Source organism: Anastrepha obliqua, chromosome 1 (genome assembly GCF_027943255.1).
Source record: "Anastrepha obliqua isolate idAnaObli1 chromosome 1, idAnaObli1_1.0, whole genome shotgun sequence".
Taxonomy (NCBI): Eukaryota; Metazoa; Arthropoda; class Insecta; order Diptera; family Tephritidae; genus Anastrepha; species Anastrepha obliqua.
The window spans coordinates 52892183-52908204 of record NC_072892.1 but is presented as its reverse complement, the minus strand read 5'-3'; the positions used below and the strand labels follow the sequence as shown (position 1 = coordinate 52908204).

The 16022-nt window shown below is 39.6% G+C and overlaps 1 protein-coding gene across 3 annotated transcripts in view; it reads left to right on the top strand.

Annotated features, from left to right (window-relative positions):
- Positions 1 to 16022, top strand: part of LOC129246798 (arrestin domain-containing protein 3-like) — a 32951-nt gene that overhangs the window by 14419 nt on the left and 2510 nt on the right. For all 3 annotated transcript variants that reach the window (XM_054885423.1, XM_054885431.1, XM_054885414.1), the window contains exon 3: positions 15635 to 15984. In XM_054885423.1, the coding sequence (XP_054741398.1) occupies positions 15635 to 15984 (350 nt within the window). The remainder of the gene's footprint in view (positions 1 to 15634; positions 15985 to 16022) is intronic.

Sequence of the window (16022 nt, the reverse complement as noted above, 5' to 3'; positions counted from 1 at the left end):
CAAATTTTCGTATGAACGGTCGGTCAAATAAACCCTGTCGTTTTGGGAGTTTACGAATTGCTCAATTTTAAAAAATTTCTCGTCAGAAAACACAATGTTCGGAACACGGAAGTTTACCGCTTTTGGCCAAGCGAAGCAACTCCTTAGCTCTCTCAAGTCTGACTTGTTGCTGCTTTGGTGTGAAATCATGCGCCTTTTGGATCTTGTAAGGCTTGACTTTGAGATTATTTTTCAGTATGCGGCGGATGATACGGTCAGATATTTTAAGTTTTTTCGGCATCTGATTGGCACTTCGTCGGTGATTTCGCTCAAGTGGCCCCTTTACTTTTTGAACCATTTCACGTGACGTTGCAGTCTTTTGATGGCCACCTCCATGACGTTCCGCGATGCTACCAGTATCATTGTAATGAGTAATGGTGTGATAAACAAAAACTTTATTTACTTTCGGCCACCGTAGCCGAATGGGTTGGAGCGTGATCACCATTCGGAATTCACAGAGAGGTCGTTGGTTCGAATCTCGGTGAAAGCAAAATTAATAAAAACATTTTTCTAATAGCGGTCGCCCCTCGGCAGGCAATGGCAAACCTCCGAGTGTATTTCTGCCATGAAAAAGCTCCTCATAAAAATATCTGCCGTTCGGAGTCGGCTTGAAACTGTAGGTCCCTCCATTTGTGGAACAACACCAAGACGCACACTACAAATAGGAGGAGGAGCTCGGCCAAACACCTAACAGAAGTGTACGCGCCAATTATTTATTTTTTTTTGTATTTACTTTAACGTGCTCGAGCCCACGAACAATCGTTGGTTGTGATTTTCCAGGCAAATGTAATGCAATAACACTATTACGTTTGAAATCTATTACTGATTTTCTTTTTTCGCTACTATTACTGTTTTCTTTCGGCAAAATGCTTCCGGGCGCTTGTAAATAATATTTGGGACTGTCATTCAGCTAACTAACAGATAGCTGATGTCCGTGCATCAGTTGCGCGAGCAGTCTGAAGTGGTTAGACTTCGAGTGCCAGACTAACTCTCTTATGAAGTTTTTGCTGCTAATTTTTATAATGCCAGTATATAAAGGCAAGAACTAAAAAAAGAACAAGCTTCTTCCGCCCCCGTTGTTCATGCGTTTACCATGTAAGCATCTTGCGAGTGGTTGGTGAGCAGGCGGTTGAATGACGCACGTCTCTCTACCTCTGTTTCATTGATTTTAAATAAGCGTTCGACACTCTTAAATACGAAGCAATTTGGCAAGCTCTCACATGCAAAGGAATACCTGGGTGTACAACGTGCCCATTGCAAATTTTGCAATATTTTCTAAATCGCTGCCTGCGTAGGCTTATGCGAATATTCTAGCGCAATGTTAATGCAGTAATGCTGACCTTTGCGATGTGTCCAAGCAAAAACCAGTCCACATACAAATCTAGAGTCGTAAGTGGAGATGGATCGGGCATACGTTGCGTAAACCCCAATATGACATCACAAGAACTGCACTAGACTGGATCCCCAAGGAAGTCGCAATCGCGGAAGACCAGCCAACACGTGGAGACGACCTCCTCTGTCCCTAGTACATAAATTTATGTATTATAATTTATGTATTATAATTTATGTATTACTAGCGAAAACCCGCCCGTTCCGCTGGTCGTCTTTAAAAAAATCTAGATTAATTAATTAAATTAAGCCGAAAAATACTGTGTGTTTTTTATAAAAATTCTCGGGCATGAATAGTAATGAAAGAAGTTTTGAATAGTAGTAGCAATTAAAAACGTTTGATGTGATTTACTTTATTACTTTTTTTATTGTAACGCTCTTTGGTATACAATATTCTTCGTTTTTCCATGCGTTGTTGAATAAATGAACAATACCGATGGCTTACCAACTCTTGAGGATGAAACATAAAGTTGGCCATGAGAAAAACATGGGTATTCTAAATCAGTACCACAAATTGATAAAGTTTGGCCTTGTGACTTATTAATAGTAATCGCGAATGCAAGGCGAACAGGAAATTGAAGACTTTTGAATTCAAACGGCATATCCGATGGTATCATTGGTATTCGCGGTATTAACGCGTCTTCACCAGGGTATTTTCCATTCAAAATTGTTGCTTCAATGACGTTATTCATCAATCTCTTAACTGTTAATCGAGTGCCATTACATAGTCGTGGTTGATTTATGTTTCTCAACATAATAATCGGTGCTCCTATTTTCAAGTTTAGCATGTGTGCCGGTAATCCAGGTAAATCAAGGGAATTCAAAAATTCAGTGGGATAATTTACAATATCATCTTGATTTGTAACAGTGTCAACGGATCGATATGTTTGTTCTGGACTTGGTATGTTGGCCAAAATAGCCGCATTCATTTCATTCACATCTTTATTTTTGCCAGCCATGATGGCTCGTTTACTAAGCCAATCATGATTTTTGTAATTTTGAGGCAAATTTGGGAAAATACTTTGAATTAACTGTTTTTTCGTTTGACTTATTTGACAAAAGTTTGGTTGTAAAGTTATTAAGCCAGTTAAATTATCCACAGGAACTTTGCCATTTCCCATATCCAATTTTAAAATTTTTTTAGAATTTTTTTTTAGTTTTTAATAATAAGTGGTCTTCCTCTTCCTCTTCCTGTAGCTATTTCTTTTCCTCTTCCATCTCCAGCTCCATCTCCTTTCTTTATCCCAGAAACGGGCAGTAAAAATTACTTCACTTAAAAGCTTTCATTAACAGCTTCCATCTGATACCCATATTGTACAAACACATCCAAGGGTACCTTGGTCCACCTTTTCGGCTATATTTCGAGACCCTGGTCACTCAGAGATCTAAAAAATACTCTGTATTAAAGCCCTCATCAGTAGATTTGATACCCACAATGTAAAAACACATCCTAGGGTTACCCAGGTCCTCGTTTTGGCCTTCGGCAGCGCCACCTGGTGGCGAGTGGAATCAATAAGCATATTATACTAACCTTCTCCGTGGAAAAATATATTATATATACAGTAGATTCTGTTTTTATGCGGTATATACGTTCCGCAAGAAACAGCATAAAAAAAAACAGCATAAAAAAACTACCAGTTCTATAGTAAAACTATAGATACGTTTCAAAAGTGCTAAGAACCGCATAAATCTGAAATAATTAAATAAAATCGCATAAACAAAGAATTGTATTTTTGAAAATTATATCTTTATTTAAGAAACGGCAGAATCGAAAAATAAATTTACATCGTCAGAAATAGAATCAGACAATACCCACATGTTGCGCATTCGTTTAGGATTTGGCGTAAAATCACTTCCGTCACTTGAGGAAATGTACACGTCTGATCTGGATGGTGATGCAGGCGGTTCCATACTTGTAGGGTTAGCATTTTTGATATAATCTGTGGTGAGTTTTTGCTTAGCTGGTTTAGAATCTTGTTTATATGTACAATTCCCGATAGGTCGACATGCATTTTTTAATTAAAAAAAAACCGCACTATTTCAAAACCGCATAAAAAACCGCATAAAAACAGAACCTACTGTATATACCAAATTTCATAATAATCGGCCCTGACACACACGACCAAAATGTATTCAATTCTAATGAATGCTATGTGCAGTACAAAAAATACGTGCGGTAAATAGCAAAAACACACTCACTTAACCGACGCACCGCACACGCACGCGTTATCAGATCAACCAAACTTCACAGAAACCTTTGCCAAAGCAACACCAACAATGTGTGAAACTTTCATTGTTTTCCTTACACGCGTTGCTGAGATTACCCCGGACAAATGCACACTTTTTTTCGGCTTAATTTTTATATACATATATAGATAAATATATGTATTATAAATATATATAAAAATATATATGTTATTATATAATATTATGCAGTAAATGGAATAGACGTACCTCTAAAGGAAGAGGTTAAATATTTAGAAATTATCTTGGATAAAAAACTCACTTGGGAGGCCCACCTCAACTCAGCAATTAAAAAGGCAACGAAAAACCTTTGGACAACAAAACAACTCTTGGGTAAATCCTGGGGTATGAACCCTAAAATGACCTTCTCCATCTACACCCAAATGGTAAGACCTATTTTACTATATGGGGCTTTGCTATATAGGTTAAAACAAATCAAACTACTGCTATGTCAAAACTATGTAAAATACAAAGGCTGGCGTGCCTAAGCATAACAGGGGCCATGAGAACTACCCCAACTGCTGGCATGGAATGCTTTTTAATTTACCACCGCTACATTTAGCATTACAAGAGGAAGCTACTATGCAAGCACTATCTTTTCATATGAAGCTTAAACCAGGAGATCTTACTGAACACCTCTTGAACAGGGTTCAACATGCAGTATGCATAACCCAGGCGAATGACCACATGGGACCTGTACTTACTGTACTTAATTAAAAATAGATACAAGGTCATCTTCCCGTGGGAAAAGTGGAACACTAACCCAACATGGCTAAATGATAACTTACAAAAATGCTACACAGATGGATCCAAAAGGCTCCAAGGGGTAGGAGCAAGAATAGTGGGGCCTAGAGCACACAAATCCCTAACACTAAGTACAGACACCACAACCTGCCCTGCGTAGCTCTTCGCCATAATGGAAACAGTGGAAATCATATCCAAAAGGGGGTTCGAGAAAGTAAAACCGAAAATACTTTCGGACAGCCAATCGGTTCTCAAAGCCTTGAATTACTTCACATTCAAGTTAAAAGTCTTAATAGAGTGTAACAATGCAATCAACAAATTGATCACTCATAAACACGTCTCATTGATTTGGGCACCAGGACATGAGTGACACGAACGAGAAGGCAATTTATTGGCCAACCCCATTTTTCGGCTTTAACAAAAATAATATAAAGCAGGAAACCAATAAATGGATCCACAAAAAAGTCAGGGAACACAAGAACGGCACAAGCGGCCTGAATTACTCCAAAAAGTTTTTGAACTTCAATACCAACAGAGCAAAATCTGCTCCAGCCCTAGATAAAAAGGGCCTCTGTGGAGCACTTATAGGTCACTTTGCCTGTAATAAGATGCACTGGATTATGCATGTTCTGTTGTGATGAAGAAGAGTCTATGGAACACTTAATCACCAACTGTGATGCATCAGGCCTACTAGAGGAGAAAGACCTACAATTGCTCCCTCCTAAGGAGCTGGTCCGAATCCTCGGTATACTAAATAATTATAATTAAGTAATTAGGGGTGCCCTTATCATGTCGGTCTCCTTGCCGCGGGGATGAGGCTTAAGTGGCGAGTTAACCCCATCCTATGGAGATTAACCTACCACGAACTAAGAGGGCAGCTTCATATAGGAATTGGGTATCCACTCATCCGCGGAACGGCGGAATTGGTGGCCACCCAAGTACTATGTGGAGAGTACCGTACCGACAACCTGGCAGGAGGGATAAAATGCATTTCTTTTATTTAATGTGGAGGCTAAACATGGATATTTCTGCACGAGGTAACCCACTTTTGGGAAATCCTCCCGTCGAGCAATCGACGGCTCGGGCATCGGATGTGCAGGCCCGAACCCCACAGTCCCCTATGACCGGAACTGACACCCAGGGTTCCGGAGGAAGCGCACTACTAGTGGTGAAACATGGCACATTGGCTATGCCAATGGAGAGCCGAGCGAGTGTGAGCGATACACCGCCGTCGAAACGATCGGAAGCAACTGAACAAGTTGCGGAGGATGTGGAGATGGCGGACAATCTCTCAGTAGACTCAGACGGATCTCTGGTACCGAGTAAGTCATTGACAACGGTTAAACCTGGTGCGAATCAGGTAAGTACCGGTAAAAAGACCGAAGTTATTGGAGATTCGAACGCAGGTGTTGGTCTAACCGCAAGGCAGATCAAACGAAGAAGACAGAAGGCGAGGCAAGCCGAAGCACTAGCTAAGGCAAAGACTCAAGCTCCGTCAACTTCGACACCTGTAACGGAAACGGGAAAGCGTGGCAGAACAGAGGACTCCTCTGTAGCGCTGCGCTCTTCCGGAAACGAAACGAGGTCTGTGCCAACGACCGGGAAGAGGAGAAAGGCAAAGAAGAGGAAAGTCGAGAGACGGAATTCGGAAATGCCTGCATCTTCGACCCAATCCAAGGCAGACAAACCTTTGCCTGACAAGGCAGAGGCTAAGGGACCTCAAATGTCGAATGACACTCTTCCGTCAACGTCTGGCGAAACATTCGCGAGAATGGCAGCAAAGGCAATGACGGTGGAGATACACACCGACAAACAAGATGGTCTACTGTCCAAAGGGCAACAAGACTATCTTGACAGCTATCTTTGGAAAGCTATCGGTGAGTCGAAAGACGCGCCGACGTTCGAGGGGAAAAGCGTGGTGGACGGCATCGTAAAGGTGCACTGTTCCAATGCTTTTTCCCGAGAATGGCTAGAAAAAGCTATAGCAAAGATTCCAGCCTGCGAAAACAGCAAGTTTATTCTTGTTGAGAGTAGCAAAGAAAGGCTGGTACGAGCGAGTGTCTGGATTCCGGGTCCTTCCTGTAATTCAGCAGAACTCCTCAAACGCATCCGTATTCAGAATAAGGATCTTGACACGACTCTCTGGAGAGTATACTCGTGCACCAGGCAGAAATCCGCTACCACTTCGGAGGCGGGTTCCCACCTGGTACTGGGTATCGATCTTGGGTCCCTCAAGGTGCTTAAGTCGAAGTACGGGTGCCGTCCTCACCTACATCTGGGGCGGATCCAGTTCCGCGTCCAGGATAAGGTGGAGGACAAAGCGTAAATATACTCAGTCTCATGACTGAAGTAATATTTACACAGATTAATCTGCAGCATAGCAAAGCGTCTACGGCTCTCTTGTGCCGTAGGCATGCAAAACTGCAAACAAACCCACACATAATACTTATACAAGAACCATGGGTATGTCACAAGCGTATCTGTGGTCTAAGTGCTATGTCGTGGGGACAAATACTTCATTGTGAAGGGAATGTGAGACCGCGAGCATGTATTATCATGCCGAGGTTGATCGAACACACGATGTTAAAAGAGCTATGCTCTGGAGATATCGTTGCTGCAAAAATAAAGTACTTGAAAAGTGGGAACAGTGTCGAAGCTATCATAGTTTCGGCCTACCTACCCTACGACTCTTTACAGCCACCTCCTTCGAGGGAGCTAAGAGAAGTGGTCAAGTACGCAGAATCCAATAATCTGGGGCTAATAGTGGGCTGTGACGCAAATTCACAGAACATTGTGTGGGGAAGCAGCAAATGCAACCCCAGAGGTCTCAAGTTACTGGATTTTATCCTGTCATCCGATTTGGTCATCCAAAACACTGGTAACAAACCAACTTTTGTGACCAGAAGGAGACAAGAGGTGATTGATTTAACACTTACCAATAGGTCAGTTGGAAATCAAATCAACCGATGGCGAGTTTTGGAAGAGGACTCTCTTTCTGATCATCGTCTTATCGAATTCCGACTGGGAATTGACACAATATCAATACCTTCCGGTAGGAATCCTCGAAATGTGGACTGGGACAGGTATGGTGAGCTTGTAACAGAGCGGTTACCAAACCTGAAAAAACTCAAATCAGCAGAAATGATTGAAGATGCTACTAAGAAATTAGAAGGTACTTTAATCAATTGCTTTGAGGAACTGTGTCCACTCAGGCAAAGCAGACAGGGGAAAGCGGTTCCTTGGTGGAACCCTGAACTGTCGAAGCTTCGTGTACGGTCCAGGAAACTTCTTAATAAGGCCTTGAAGACCAAAACAGAAGAGGACTGGGCCAATCATCGACTTACACAGAGAGAATATAAGAAAAAAGTACGGCAAGCCAAACTTGAATCCTATAGAAATTTCTGCAGTAACGTCGAAGAAATGAGGGAAACAGCGAGACTTTGTAAGGTCCTTCATTTAGACCGCTCAGTAAGGCTGGATTCCATTCGAAAACCTGATGGTTCATACACCATTTCCAAATCGGAAACGTTTAATGCTCTACTCGAAACCCATTTTCCGGGTAGTAGAACTCTCTCTGAAGCTGAGAGTGGCATGAACAATGACGGTGGCAACGGTGGAACCTCTAGGTACAGCTGGTATATTGCTAGTCGGATAGTGACAAGGGAATCGATAAGGTTTTCCTTATCTTCCTTTGAGAACTTTAAGTCCCCTGGACCTGACGGAATATATCCAGTAATGCTTAAAAAAGGAGGAGACAGGCTGATTGAGGCCCTGAAAAGGATCTTCACAGCCTGTCTTGCATTTGGTTATATACCATCCCAATGGCGACGCGTAAGAGTAGTATTTATTCCAAAACCAGGAAAAGATGACTATTCCCTAGCAAAAAGTTTCAGACCAATCAGTTTGACATCGTTCATGTTGAAAAGTCTGGAACGAGTGGTGGAGAAACATATTCGAGTGGGGGTATTGCCGAGAAGTCCACTTAGTAGAAACCAACACGCTTACCAGAGTGGAAAATCATGTGAATCAGCCTTACACGATCTTGTTAGCAAGATTGAAGCTGGGCTGGAAGCTGACGAATACACAATGGGCGTGTTCGTGGACATTGAGGGGGCTTTTGATAATGCCACTTTCGGCTCGATATGTTCTTCTGCCGAACGACATGGAGTTAATCAAGCCATTATAAAATGGATATACTCCATGCTCTCTGAGAGGCTGTTAACCGCTGGTGGGAGCGGCGACGAGCAAATCACAGTCAGGGCCAAGCAAGGATGTCCCCAAGGGGGTGTTCTTTCTCCGCTGCTGTGGTGCTTCGTCGTAGACTCCCTATTAGCGGAGATGCAGGAACTCGGATTTCACGTCCAAGCATATGCGGACGACGTCTGTGTGCTAACATCGGATAAATCCTTAAGGAGGCTTTGCACGAAAGTGCAGAGGATCCTTGACAAAATCGATGATTGGTGCATGAGACAAGGTCTTTCCGTTAATCCGAACAAAACAACCATAGTCTTGTTTACGAGAAAACGGAAATTGGATGGACTCAGTCTTCCAACACTGAAAGGTGTGACACTTGGTCTCTCCAACGAAGTTAAATATCTAGGAGTAATCTTGGATAAGAAGCTGACCTGGGAGACACACGTTTCACTGAAGGTGAATCGTGCATTGAAGATTTTTCAGCAATGCCGTAGAGCCTTTGGCAAAACTTGGGGCCTGAAACCTGCTGTGGTCCTATGGATATACACGGCACTTATCAGACCAATCATCACTTACGCTTCTGTGGTCTGGTGGCGACGGAGCATGGTTAAGTCCACAATCCGGGAACTATACAGGCTGCAAAGAAGTGTATGTTTATGCATCACGGGTGCCATGAGTACAACCTCTGGTGATGCCCTAAATGCTATGCTTAATTTGCTCCCCCTGGATCTTAAGATACAACAGGAAGCAATAAAAGCAATGTGTAGACTCCATAAATATGGTTTCTGGCACGAAGATGGAACTACGGGACACAAAGAAATCTTTAAGTTGCTGTCGGAGCAGTATCCACTGTTTTTGGCACCTAAAGATGATCTGATACCCACAGTTTCATTCGGAAGGAAATTTGATGTCAGATTTCCATTGCGTGAGCAATGGAGCAATCCAGAATGCATGCAGGGAGGTTTGACGGATATTTTCTTTACCGATGGGTCCAAGACTGAAATAGGGTCTGGAGCCGGATGGTACTTAGACGATAGTTATAAGTATCACTATGCTATGGGGGGAATGGCAACTGTTTTTCAAACAGAAGTTTTTGCCATCCTAAAAGTAGCCGAATGGATAATCGAGAGGAGATGGAGCGGGAAACAGATTGGAGTCTTCAGTGACAGTCAGGCTGCATTGAAGGCCCTGGAGAACGCGAAGCAAACCTCAAAGATTGTTCAAGAATGTAAGAAGAAGCTTAATTCTGTCGCAAGACAAAACAGGCTTGTACTTATATGGGTTCCAGGACACTCCGGTGTTCAAGGAAACGAAATCGCCGACGAATTGGCCAACCGTGGATCAGCGGTGCCTCCACAGGGGCCAGAGCCAATAATCGGAATCAGTCCCGCAGGAATCAAGAATTGGATCAACGATTATGTAGGCAATCTACATAAAGAGCGATGGTCCGGTCTAGAACGCTGCAGAACTGCAAAGTGTTTTGTGACAAGTCCGAACAGAAAACTGTCAAACTTTCTACTAAAACTTAGAAGGAAAGACATTCGGTTGATGGTCGGCATCATTACGGGACACAACCCATGGGGTCAGCATATGACCACCATTGGAATCATCGAGGACCCGGTATGCCTGTCCTGCTTGGAGGAGGCGGATAGCACTGAGCACTTTCTCTGTGAGTGTCCTGCCTTTGCTAGAGCGCGACTACGGGTATTGGGTTCAGATGTCATGGGAATGAGTGATATTCGTTCTCTAAAGCTGGAGGATATTTACAGATTCGCCAAAGAATCTGGAAAATTCTCACAGGACTAACTATCTCTATCTCTGTCTCTATTCTTTCCTATCTCTTTCTCTGATACTTTTCTCCCTCCCTCCTTGACTATCTACCCCCTTTCCAGAGCTTTAAATACAATGGGCTTTTTAGCCTGAGTGTTTTAGGAGCCACCAAATCTCCTGGTGCTCCTTGGCTCGACCTTTTCAAATTCAATTAGGGGTGCAAATAGATCAATCTGGTTGCAGCGCATAATGGCCTTAGCCTAACCCCTACAAACATTACCATGTTATTATATTAGTTTTGTATTTTCTCAACATTAAATTGATATACTTATACATTTATAATGCAATGCTATACAATTATAGTTTAAATGACTGCAAAAGGACTTACACGACTTTCAAAGTCAGCAAATAGTAAAAATCTGAAAACTTTAACAATACTAAAACTTCAACAATACCAAAAATAAAAAATAACAAAATAAAAAGGCGTTAACATATTTCAACATTTACTATTCAACAACAATTATGTGTACTCTTGATATTAATATATTTTAACTTTTTTCATTATGACCAAGTTTTCGAAAATAGTCCAGGTGTATTGAAGGTATCCTGATAAGGTAATAAATCAATCACATCCGTAAAGTTTTCAAATATAATGGGTCTGGAATGATCATATATAACTAAAAGTCCTATGCCATATTTCCAAAGTTCTGTGGCCTTCCCGCGTGAGCAATAAATTTAGTTATTTGCAGAAACAAAATCCGCTGGTTTCATTTCATGCAAAATAAACTTTTTATATTTTCGGCATTGTTTTATGGTAGTATAATAAGTCTTTAAGGGCATACAATAAATCTTTTTTTCTTATAATTAGTTTTCTCGATACCTCCAAAATTGTTATTATTTGGTGGATAAGAGTGCCCAGAATACAAAAATTTATGTTCAATAATTTATACGCTATTCTTTGAGCACTGAACAACTTTAAGCCACATTAAAGCCAATTTCAAATTTCTATTTTCTCCAGTGCACATACCGCTGTAGACATTTCTATATCTTTATCTCATTTTTCTAAAGGTCTCGCTACCCTCGGATGACTTTATATTCGATAATAAATGGGGAAACCCGAAATTGCGGGAAACTATAAACATTTTTATGTCATTTACAATGTTGCCGCACATCTAAAAATGCACTAAAAAAATTATGTAATACAATTTTTTTGTTAAGCGAGACTCTTTTGTTAAGAGATCGACTTATTTGCTATATTTGAGGTTATGAAACTAGATAAGGTACTCTTTTTTTAAAAATGTCGTTATGGTTTCTTTAGTATTTTCTTGTATTTTGTGGCTTAGTTTTACAATGAATAGACCTCTTGATGCCCTATGTCCCACTAAGGATTGATGGCCGGAAGAAACGATTACCCCTTTATGGTTTTAATCCGCATTCAGTAAATTGAAATGCTCTTTAAAATGTGTAAAAAGGTTTTCAATCTTAAGAAGAGTTGAGTGAAGAAGATTTAGTATTCTAGCATAACCTTAAAAGGAGCAAAAAATTAAATTGACACTTTCAAAATATCAAATTTTATAAGAACCAACTAATTTTCATTAGCACTAAAATCTTCTCAGGGTGGCCTTTTTTAACCTTCTTTTGTATAATAATACAGTTTTTTTTTAACTTAAAGTTTCGGTAGCTTTAAATTAAAAAAAAAAAAAGAAACAAACACGAAACTTCAAAATTTTCGCATTTTCGGTATAAAAAAGCAGAAAATTTATTGCGAATAACAAATGGTTGACAATACTGCACAACTCGGAAAAACGTGACGTCACGCACTCTCTGATTGGCGCAATCTTCTTTCTATCATTCTTGATCATTACCTAACTTTTTGTGAAAATGGGCTTGAATGATTTTCAAAGCAAGTGGCTCAAATGATAAATAAATAAATAAAAATATGTATTTTTATAAACCCTATTCGTAGAACAATTTTTTGATAGCGTTGCCTGAAGTTTATTGAAGTTATTATTTTATTTAAGAAGTATTTTTTGAATGGCGTTGCCACTATTTTTTAAGTCAAAAATATGTACATTAAAATAAAAAAAACTTCACCCTACAGCAGAAACTGCTTGCCTTTGCCTTTCAAAAGTACACCAGCGAAGCCGCCGGCACCAGCCAGTTTAAATATATAATAACAAAATACTAATATATGTATTTATAAGGAGTGTGACTTTCTTTGTTAATGCATAAGCTTGCGGTACGTATTTTGAAAGAATTTAAAAATAATTACAAACAGCTTGCTTTGTGAGTTTAAATTAGACAAGAAACAAAAAAAATGTAAACACAATTTGCCAGCATCATAATTCGATTTCGTTTTGTCAACATCTTTGGGAAATATATATATATATAATATATATATTTATTTAATAAAAACAAATGCATAGAAGCTCGTCAATGTTCTCACATCGAGAAATGTTGCTGGATGCTTCAATTATGTGTTAATTTGTTTCGACAGTCAAGCAAATGAAAATGTATTTTAATAACGAACGAAATTTAACAGGCAGTTGAGAAAGTAGCCTTAAAAATTTATATTTATTGTCTGCCTAGAAATTTCAACCTTATAATTGGAGTGAATACACTATGTTATCAATTGCACCGAGATACAAAATACGCTTTCCGTCTCCGTATTTGATTAAACCAAAAATAAATGAATGCTTGTACTTTGAATAACAAATTCCCAAAATAATTTTTAACCATAGCTTAATTTTTTTAAACATCTTTAATGTTGAGGATAAAATACCTATATAAAACTTTGTTGTTTATGCAGTTCTTCTGGATTTTATTTTCATAATTTCGTTCGACATTTTTATTTTTACTTCATATAATTTTTATTTTTTATAATATATAAAATACATTATAGTTTACAAAAAAAAGCCCTATGTTGTTAAAAAAAAAACATTATATATTAATATACATTCTGTCAAAAAAGTACCAGGAATTATCCAATGAAACGCAAAATAATTGGTTAATCATCAACACTTATTTTGTCGCCTTCAAAATAGACTCCATTCGAAGCAACACACACATCTTCTTCAGCTCCTTCAGCGAATTCTCCTTAATGACCTCTAGCGGCTCAAAGCGGCGTCCACGGAGTGGCAAGGAAAACATCTTAGTGAGCGGCTAAATCCGGTGAATTCGGTGGTTGTTCGATGAAAAAACTGTTCACAATATGAGCCTTAAAAGACGGTGCGTTATCATGGTGCAAGATCCATCAGTTTTCTTCCCACAAATTGGGCCGTCTCCTACGCACATTCTCTCTCAATCGTCGCATAATTTCCAACTAATATTATTTTCCAAGTAATATTCTTTATTCCGAGTGCACAACACCATGATAACCAAAGAAAACTTTCACTTTTGACCGACTTTGACGTGTTTTTTTTGGTTTCGGCTCATGTGGATAATGCCATTCAGTCGCCTGTTGAGTGGTTTGCATGTCAAACTCATATACCCACGTCTCATGACTTGTTATGATGTGCTAAACGTTGGCTTCGAATTTACTTCCTCAAGCATGTCTTCAGCCACCTTCTTCCGACGAATTTTTCGAAAGAAATTCAACTGTCTTGGAAAGAGTCGAGCAGCCACGCGTCACATGCCTAATTGATGGTGTAAAATGTTGAGAGTTGATTCGTGAGACACGCTAAGGTCACGAGCTATCTCCCTCAAACTTAAATGATTGTTTTCGAGTACCATTTCCTTAACTATGCCGACATATTCATCCGTTGAAGACGTTGATGGGCCACCTGATCGGGACAAATCTTTCACGACTTTTCGACTCTCTGCAGAAGCCTTATACCACTTGTAGACCCATTTTCAACGATTCGGCACACGAAATTCCGTTCAAACACACACAATTTAAGACAAATTCTTTGTTCGATATTTATTATTATGTAACAAGAGGCATTATTTTTTCTACTGAAATTGCTATTTTTTTTCATTAAAATGCTATTCTTAATAACAAAAAACAGAAATGATCTCAACTATATTACATCGTTCAGAATAGGTCTCATCTTGTATTTTCTTTCCTATATGTAAAAAAAATTTCAGGCATTCGTTAAATGGAAGAAAATTCACATCATCGTCAACAAAAGTTATTTAAAAAAAATCGACACGAATTTTGAGCCACTTCACACTTGCATGCCAAAATAAAATTTTCGTGAATATTCTGACTAAAATTTTTATTTTAAATTTGGATGTAAATCTGCTGAATTTTTACTATTATAAATATTTTACAAAGCATGAAACTTAAAGTTATATGATTTTTATTGTACTAAGAGCTATATTTTTATTAAAAAAAATAAAAGAAATGTAATGAAAAATAAATAAATCGTCAAAGCTTTGCAATATATCAGACTGCTATTATTTTGAACACAGGTGTAAGTCCCTACTTTGAAAAATAAGAATATTCAAATTTCTCATTCATTGAGTACCTTAGATCGCGAACTTATCAGTCGCCCTTTTTACAAAGTGGCGCAAAACTGGCCATTCAATTTAGTTTTTGAATAGTTAGGTGGGTAGGCAGATGAAATGGTTAAAGTGCCGGTCTGGCACTCCTCAAGTAGCACTAAAGCGCCGTTTTGATACCATTATGATACCTCCAACAGGCAGATATCTACAGCCAGCCAGAGCTGTTGATATAATGGAGGAGACTGATTGGATTTAGATTGGTGCACTGCCCCAGGCTGCCGAAGAAAGGAGAGCCCAGTGACCTTAGTCGTCCAGCTGCCAAACCTGAACATTTACAGAGAAAATGCTCCACAGTCTCCTTCTCTGAAAGGTCCCCACAGCTTCTGCGAGCGGGGTTTTGAATAACTTTTTTAACTTTTTACTTTAAAACTTATTTTGAATGATAGAAATCTTTATTTTACTTTTAAGCGCTCTATTGCTTGTCTGTTTGTATACTGCAGCTGTCTTCTTCGCACGTTCCAAATATGATTGATGTACGACGTCTATCTTCCGATAGGGTGATTAATTTGCCGCCATCTTGTGTAATAGAGTGCAAATTTTAAATGGCTCAAAAATTTCATTGGTTTTGTGACAATTTTTTTAAGATGGTGGTTTTGTGCATCTTCTCCATATAACGAGTGCGCGACATTTTTTCACCGACAGCTGTTTTTGATGACTTTGATTAGCCGTACAATAAGTAAACTCAAAATTAACGTATCTCTCTCTCTCTCTCTCTCTCTCTCTATCTCTTTCCCTCTTTTACCTTCAGAGGCCTACATCCTCTTCGAAGGCGAGGCAAAAGTGCGCTGGGAGGAAAGTCGATCACGTTCACACGATGGCAAAACAGAACACTACACCGAATATTTTCGTGCTACTGAAACCTATTTAAATACGAGAACATCCGTGCATGGCGATGGTACGCTACAGCCAGGCACTTACACTTACACATTCTGCATACCGCTACCGCTACAATGTCCCACATCGTGCGTGGAGAAATATGGAAAAATTGCATACGAACTGGCGCTGGTGCTAAATAGACCATATCGTTTTGATAATATTTTCAAACAGCCGCTAACGGTATTACATCAGGTGAACTTGAATATGCAACCAGAGCTATTGGTGAGTTATGGAAACAAGTCAAGATCTATCACCTGTCA